At 39.3% G+C, this 8,425-nt stretch overlaps 1 protein-coding gene across 1 annotated transcript in view; it reads right to left on the bottom strand.

Moving 5' to 3' along the window:
• Positions 1 to 1,698: 1,698 nt before the first annotated feature.
• XPA (XPA, DNA damage recognition and repair factor) overlaps positions 1,699 to 8,425 on the bottom strand; it is a 29,154-nt gene continuing 22,427 nt past the window's right edge. The window contains exon 6 of the mRNA XM_070431117.1: positions 1,699 to 2,539. Coding sequence (XP_070287218.1) covers positions 2,391 to 2,539 — 149 coding nt within the window. The 3' untranslated portion in view covers positions 1,699 to 2,390. The remainder of the gene's footprint in view (positions 2,540 to 8,425) is intronic.

The following is an 8,425-nucleotide window of genomic DNA, read 5'->3' as shown; positions in this document are numbered from 1 at the left end:
TATTTTGGTATTTCATGATTTATCATCTCAGTCTACTTTAAAATTAGTGATTTCTTACTGAAGGTGTACTTACCTCCATTTGAAGTTTTCCCTTAAAATAGTTGTATTTAAAAAGTTATTTAGAGTAGCAGTTCCTAAATCTGTCTGAACATAAGTCACCTGGCAACCTTCAGCAGTTATTTTTAAAATCAATCACAATTTCGGGGCGGGGGGATGCAACACATACCATCCATAGTTTTTAAGGCTTTTGTGCAATTCTAATGCGCAGACAAGTAGTTTGGAAACCATTATCTTAGAGGTCCTGGTCATTTCCTCCAGAAGTAGCTACATTAGCTAAAACTCTATACCTGGGATTAGATTTAGGTTTGGATTTTGTTTCTATAGAACCTGGTCCAAATAACTTATTTCTGAGTCTGTTTCCTATATGGTGTTGAGACTTAACTAAGATAATGAGATTGCACTGTAAAATAACATACAAATTTAAGGGATTATCTAGCATTTTGATTTTTTTCATTAAACCTTGGAAAAAATTTAATAAACCCAACTGGTCCTAGCTGGTTTGGCTCAGTAGCTAGAGCGTTGGCCTGCAGACTGAAGGGTCCCAGGTTCGATTCCAGCCAAGGGCACATGCCCGGGTTGCGGGCTCGATCCCCAGTAGGGGGCATGTAGGAGGCAGCTAATCAATGATTCTCATTGATGTTTCTATCTCTTCCTCTCTGAAATCTATAAAAACAAAAACACAAACAAATGGTAGTATTTTTGAGCATTTGTGCAACACAGAATAAGTTTTAAAAAGATAACCTATCATAAGTTTACAGTGCATTCATTCTTATTAACATATGACCTCTTTGGTTTACCATACATTTAGTGACTATAGAATATAGTCTACTCAGATGCCATTTACCATCTTTTGTCAAAGTGAACATATACTTTTGTTTTCCCCGATTCTAAATTTCCCTTCCAGGAATTACTCAGGAAGCAGTTCCTATGAAGATAAGTTTGTTTGCTTTTACTAGAAAAATATTTAGTGAACTTGCCAACCTAACCAGAGCAGACCTGGCTGTCATTAGTAACTGGATACCAGGATTGTCTTAAAATGATGAAAAACAGTGACTAGGACTATATCTCAGACAAATCTATAACTATTGGTCTTGATGTCAATATGTGCTCATTAACGAGTGGCTGTTATGTTCCACATTCTACAGATTCACCATATTCAATCCTCGTAAGTTTTTAAGAGATGTGTTGTTATGCCCAGATAAAATCGGCCCAAGTCCAAGTAACTTACCCAAGGTCCACAGCTAGTAAGTGAATCTGAACCTAAATCCATGTGGCTCAAGGGCTCCTTATCTCCCAATGCAGTAATGCTGTTGTCAGCAGCCTGAACTCCTAGTTACTCTGTTGTCATCAAGCTGGAAGCTTTTTTTTTTTTTTTTTTTTTGTCCCAGGAAGGTCTTCTGCCCGTTCAGAAACAATTTTTATTGAGCTGTAATATTTAGCATAGCATATTAAAAAAAAAAAAAAACACAAAAAAGTATATTTAACATTTCTGTATTAAATACTTATAAAGAGAATAATTAGTAATTATAGTCAAGCCTCTGGGTTTGACTTGTTTTGTTTTGACTTTTACCTTTCTTGGTCAGGTTTTTGGTTATCATTTCCTTTCCAAGTGCTAAATAAGCAAAGAAGCAAGCCGTCTTCCCTCCCAGGATTTAATTAGAATATCTGTAAGGCACTTAGCATAATGGTTTCCTGGCACATGGTAAGTGCTCAGTAAATGTTAGCAAGTAATGACAAACTTACTATAATTACCTTCCTGGTTGTTTTTCCATTTTAATCCATATTTAAACAGGGCTATGTAGCAACTAATATTAGGGCCTATAGTAAACCCTACAAATACAGAAAACATGATCAGACCCCTACAATTCATTCTTTATTCCTGTTATTAACCAGGACTTGTCCCAGTAGTAGCTCCTTTTTTTGCTGACTTGGCAGGGTTTACCACCATTCCTGTTTCTTGGAATAAGAACCCAGTGTAGCCAGCTTTTGCCTTTACTAAAACTCATCCTCCTACCCCCAATAGAAGGTTTGCCTTGGTTTCATATTTCTGAACTTTAGCTATCACCTAACACTTTTAAACATACTGTACCACTCAGCTCCCATCCCTATTCCAGAAAAAATTATCAGACCCGGTATTTAGCCACAACAAGACGTGCTAGACCTTAACTGACACTTGCTCTTAAGCCATAACATACATACTTAGTACTGAAGCATTATTTATACAACTGTTTCACCTATAAAGACATATTTTTGTGAATTTTGAATAAGACCAATGTAAATTTCTTATATCTAAACCTGAAACTCTGTAAAACAGATCATTTAACTACAAATCACATTTTCTCATACGTCAATTCATGGCCACATATAGTACAAATCTTCCGGTACATGTCATCTTCTAGGTTTTCTTCTGGTCCATACTCATGTTGGTGAGCAACCACTTCCCTTTTCCATACACTGCTTCTTACTGCGCGCCGTAATTCTAAAGGGAGAAGAGAGGAAAAAAAAAAAAAACACAGGTTTTTGTGTGTGTGTTTAATATATTTTTTATTTCAGAGAGGGAGATAGAAACATCAATGATGAGAGAGTCATTGATCGGCTGCCTCCTGTATGCCCCACTGGAGATCAAGCCAAGTCCACAGTCCTCATGTGCCCTGGCCGGGAATCAAACCATGACCTCCTGGTTCATAGGTCAACACCACCACTGAGCCATACGCCGGCTGGGCAAAATGACAGTTTTTCAGTAGTGCTATTCAGCTAAAATCCATCAGGTGTTTAGGTATGTTTAAACAAAATATGGTTTGCCTTAACTTTAACAAATCAAAATTGATTATACAAACTTACCTCACCAGGTTGACCTGTTAAATCATTCATGCCTCTGGAGTAGTATGAAATAGATTCAGAAATGGAGTGTGTGGGTTAGAGAGAGAGCAAAAAAAAAAACCCCACACAACAAATTAAGAAGGTGAGTAAAAGAACAGGATTTGTTCAAGCAACTGACTATGGAAGACAGGTTGCCACAGCAGCAAAGGGGAGTCTGTCTCTTCCTCTAATAACTTCAGTCTCTAGTTGTTTACTTTTTTTCTATTCTAACCAATGATCCATCAAGCCCAGCACTGACAGTAGCACAACCTAAGGGAGAGTATGATAGTTATCTTTTATGTCAACCATAAAGATCAACATGCACCAAGTAATCACACATTTTCTTTACTCCATTTTAGATCTGTAATAAGTAATATCAAAATGCTACCTGAGTCTTTGTATTTTCAGTCTTTATCATATCATGAGCATAAGCAAACATTTATAGAGCTATGTATCAGGCAGTGCTCTATGCACTGTATAAAATACATTTAATCCTCCCAATCCTTTGAAATAAGTACAACTACCATCCCAATTCTATAGATGAGAAAACTGAGGCACAGAGCAGTTACATAACGTGTGCCATAGGTCAAACAGCTGATGGCAGAGACAGTCTAGCTCAGGTCCGTATTGTTAACCACAGCTGTGCTGCCTTTTCATCCCTCCCGTACGAAAAGCACTTGATCTGAGACGATTTTTAAGCTTCAGCGTACACACCTTAAGATAGTTTATGTTCACCCAAAATCTAAGCTTGATTCCTGTTATCCTATTATCTCATACTTTGAAGAACCCTAATTTTTCTAGACATCTGAAATGCCCTCTAGACCTTTTATTACTTTATCTTCGGGCAGTTTATAAATAACAAATGATAAACTAACCAGAACTTCACAGCTGTCTCATGGTTTCAGATGACAGGAAAATGTTTCCTGTTTGAGTACCAATACCTGCTTTTCAACTTTGCTCTGGTGTAAGGTATCCCGGCCACTGTCCCTTTCCCGCCCCACAGAAAATCTCTCAAAATCTGACTGCATCCCAATCACTGCTAAGCTAACCTCTGCCTAAATTTGAGCATTATGTGAATTTAGGGGGGGAGAGAGAGAGAGAGAAGGAAAATATTAACACTAAAAGAATACTTAACCCTGCCCTAACTGGTTTGGCTCAGTGGATAGAGCATCAGACTGCGGACTCAAGGGTCCCAGGTTTGATTCCGGTCAAGGGCATGTACCTTGGTTTCGGGCACATCCCCAGTAGGGAGTATGCAGGAGGCAGCTGATCGATGTTTCTCTCTCATCGATGTTTCTAACTCTCTATCCCTCTCCTTTCCTCTCCGTAAAAAATCAATAAAATATATTAAAAAAAAAAAAAGAATACTTAACCCAAATCTAGCTTAGTAGCCATGATTGGTCATACCTTTAGTATTTACTAGATATTTCTAGGAAAATATGGTAGAAAATAACAAAGTACTAAAAAACTGATGTTTGTCATTTTCTTGCCCTTCTTTTCCTTCCTGGAACAATCCAGTCCTAAAACCATTATTAAGTGGAGCAAATAAGCAGGCATCCATGGTAGGGGGGCAGCCCAAGAAAGGTAAGGAGGATCTCCCTATCGAGGAGGCAGCAACAGTGATGGGAGATTAGTTACATACGGGGCATTAATCAGCTATCGTAAGGATAATGGGAATCATGTTTCTCACTGTCAGGAAAATAGAATGAACCCTATATTTTTTGATTGGGGTTTATCAATGTGAACTCAAGGTTTTAATTTTCATATATGTGTATATGGGCAAACATAAAAATATAATGAATATACATGTGTTTTGTGTAGAAAGCAGAAAGGAGTACTCAACAAATTATAAAGACATGTCAAAAGGACTCAGAGCTAGTCTGAAGGTACTCCTGCCCTGGCCAGGTGACTCAGTTGGTTGTAGTGCCATCAAAAGGTTGCCGGTTCAGATTCCTGGTCAGAGCACATGGCTAAGTTGCTGGTTCAATCCCTGGTCAGGACGCATATGGGAGGCAACCAATCAATGTTTTTCTCTCCTTCCCTGCCTCCTCTCTAAATTGATAAAAACATGTCTTCAGGTGAGGATTTAAAAAAACCAATAATACTCCTATTGGCCCAAATCTGGGACAATTTGAGCACCAAAATAATTGACAGAAATGAACCTCTTGTGAAGAATAGGAATTAACCCCTACCAATAATAAACAAATGGGGGAAAGGATGCTGGTTAAATTCAGAGGGAGTGCTAAAGTTAGAAAATTTTTGCAATCATCATACTCAAGACTGGCTCAGGCAAGAACCATCCATGGATAGTTGCTAAACTCTAGGGGGAAGTGTTAACGATATTTGCAAGCCTTACAATTTTATTTTTGTTTGTTTATGCTTATCAAATCAAAAATAAATATTAACACCACCATGCCTCCAGATGTGATGCCCTGAGAAAGACACATCATTTATGTGCTATCCCTGAAATGCAAAACCAGAATCTAACCATCAGGACAAATGAGAAAAGTCCCAAATGAAACACATTAGTATTTCTAAAGAAGTCAGGGCTTGGGGAGAGAAGAGACTTAAAAAATGACATTGTCATAAAGGATAAAGCCTGTGGAAATGGTGTAGAATAAAAAAAAATTAGACATGGTACCTAAAGCCAATACCTGATGCTAGACTGGATCCTGTACTAGAACGAAAAATCATATAGGACGTTATTGGGTCAGCTAACAAAACTAGAATATGGATGACGGATTAGATAAAAACATCAACATTATACTTTGATTTTGTAAGAGAACATTCCTATTAGGTAATACTATAGTATTTAAGAGTAGAGTGATGATGTATACAACCTACTCAAAGGGTACAGAAAAAAACACGTATATAGAATGCAAATAATGAAGCAAATGGCATAAGTGTTAAGAATAGGTAAACTGGAGTAAAGGATATATAGGTATTCCTTTGTACTATTCTTAACAATTTTATGTAAGTTTGAAATTATTTACAAATAAAAATAAAAAACAGGAGCTACCTTGAAGGGGCTTCCACTGGCCAAATATGAGACAAGCATCAAAATAAATGATAGAAATATGGATTATAACACTGGTTTGAGAGTAAGAATCCATGAATCCAAATGATACTAAAAAATGCTCTTTTCCAAAAGAAGTCAAATAGCAATTATAGAAAGAATAACAAGTAGAAAATCGCCATTTACATGCACCCTAATAATAACTGACTCAGGCAAGAATCATTCCATGTACTAAAACCACTGAGTGAAATTTAAGGAACAAGATGTTCACATAGTGTCAAAAAGTCACCCTGCAGGGAAAAGGGTGGCTGAAGAAATCTGGCAGATGCTGCCTTAACCAAGCAATCAAACTGAGTAGCACTCTCTTAGAGAACTGGTATGTGTGCTGATGTGATGCACTCGACATATCACCTAGGAAGCGTTCCTACCAAAACCGTTCCACCTGAATCTAATTATGAGGAAACAAACTGCGAATAAACCCAAATGGAGGGACATTCTGCACACCAAGTGGCCTGGACTCTCCAAAGAGGGAGCCTCTATCAGTTTATGTTACTTGTATTGTGAAATGTAAAAATGAAATTGTCAACTCTTAGTTTTAAAAAATGTCAATATCATGAAAGATAAAAAGACTGAGGAACTAAGACTATAGATATGCATCATCCTTGAATGGGCCTAGATCCAACAACTAAAAAGCTGGTAAAGGCACTGGAACAGTGGGGGAAAGATACATACACTAGATAACAGCATTATATTAATGTTAAATTTACTGGGTGTGATCGTTTTTAGTTATGCAGAGAATGTCATTGTTTTTAGGAGATAACATGTTGACATACTCAATAAGAATTACAGTGTCTACAAGTAATTCTTAAATAGTTCAAAATATACTTGTGGAGAGAAAAAAGCATATATGGCGAACAACATGTGAAATAAAAACTTGTTTAAATAAGATTAATATGTTTTTCACATTCATTTAAACAACTTAAAACTTTGGAAAGTAGAAATCAACTACTGACTGCTGAGAATGAGAAGGCAGAAAGGTCTGAGACTAGAAGAGGAGAGAAAGAAGTGATAGGACTTGGGAGCTGAGGAAACCTTGCGGGGGGACAAGCGGGAACAAGCCTAGCAGCATTGAAAGCCGAGCTGAAGCTGGAGAACAAGAGTGGTTTACGGTGTGACAACCTCCTAGTCCCCGGGCTTAGAGTTCACAGCACAGAAAGCTGTGGACTGCCTCACTTGCTAATGTATTAAAATACTTGCTACTGATATCCTTAGGGACTGTTTGTACTTTTTACCAAAATGAGTTTTCCCTTGTTTCAATGAAAAATTTACTTTCTGCCACTCTAAGACTTGCCTTTTATTTGGTTTAATACCTTTTGTAAAAGAGGCAGCCTGTATTCAAAGAAAGAGTGTTGCTTAGGAGGTAAACTTAGCTGGCTAAGGGCGGCCAGGTGCTTTTAAAGACTTGATGGGAAGGTGGGAAGTTTTAACATAGGTAGGGGTACCCCTTGTTAGCTAGAGGGGGAAAAATCACCAGGAAATGATGAAACAACATATGCAGCTTTGATTTTATTCTATCCTCCATAAACTGAAGAAGAGTAACAGGGAATTGTGTCCTTCATTCTCCTGAGAGATGGCCAAAGACAGTCATCTATACATACAAAAGCCTAAGCGACTGTCCGACCGGTAGCTATGACACGCACTGACCACCAAGGGGCACACGCTCAACACAGGAGCTGCTAAGCTGCAGTGACTTGGCAACTGCAATTCTTGGGTTACGCACCCAGAACCAAAGAGGAGGGAGCCCGATTCCGGGGTGCATCACCTGAGAACCGCCCTCTCGCAATCTGGGACCCCTCGGGGGATGTCAGCCAGTTTCAGCCCGATTCCCACAGGCCAGGCTGAGGGACCCCACCGATGCACAAATCCATGCACCGGGTCTCTATAGCTCATTGGCTCCCCACTTCGGGTCTGGCTCCCCACCGGGCCTCTTGTCCATTGCAGAGGTCGTGGGTCTGGCCCTTAACAGAAACTTTTCAACTCAATTAGCTAAATGATGAGACCTACTGGCTGTGGCCCCGATGTCTGCCACCCATGCCAGCCCATCCACTTAATATCGATTTCCAGTGGAGGCAGCAAATTTTCCTGCTACCACTCTCAGCTGGGAAATCGGCCGCAGCTTACCTCCTTCCAGGCAGACAGTAGCGCCAGTGGGCAACCTCTAGGGAGGGAAGGAGGCAAAGGAGCAGCTCAGGTGGGAAGGAGGAGGTTCCCGCTGCCATAGGACTCTGCCTGGGCAGAAGGGCCTGGGTGGGAGCCTGACATTGAGCAGGGTCCTGCACTAGGCTGACTAGATTCCAGGCTAAGTAAATCCTGTTTGCTAAATAATTGCATTTTGTAGCTAAATGCTCACAAGTCGTTGGTCACTGCCAAACCTAGGGTAAAGTGAGATGAAAGAAGCGAGACAGATACCGAGAGTAAGTGACATAATAT

The sequence above is a fragment of the Myotis yumanensis genome, unplaced genomic scaffold, assembly GCF_028538775.1.
Source record: "Myotis yumanensis isolate MYYU_CA2020_CCGP unplaced genomic scaffold, mMyoYum1.0.hap1 SCAF_12, whole genome shotgun sequence".
In the NCBI taxonomy this organism is placed as follows: domain Eukaryota; kingdom Metazoa; phylum Chordata; class Mammalia; order Chiroptera; family Vespertilionidae; genus Myotis; species Myotis yumanensis.
This window is presented reverse-complemented; position numbering and strand designations above follow the sequence as displayed.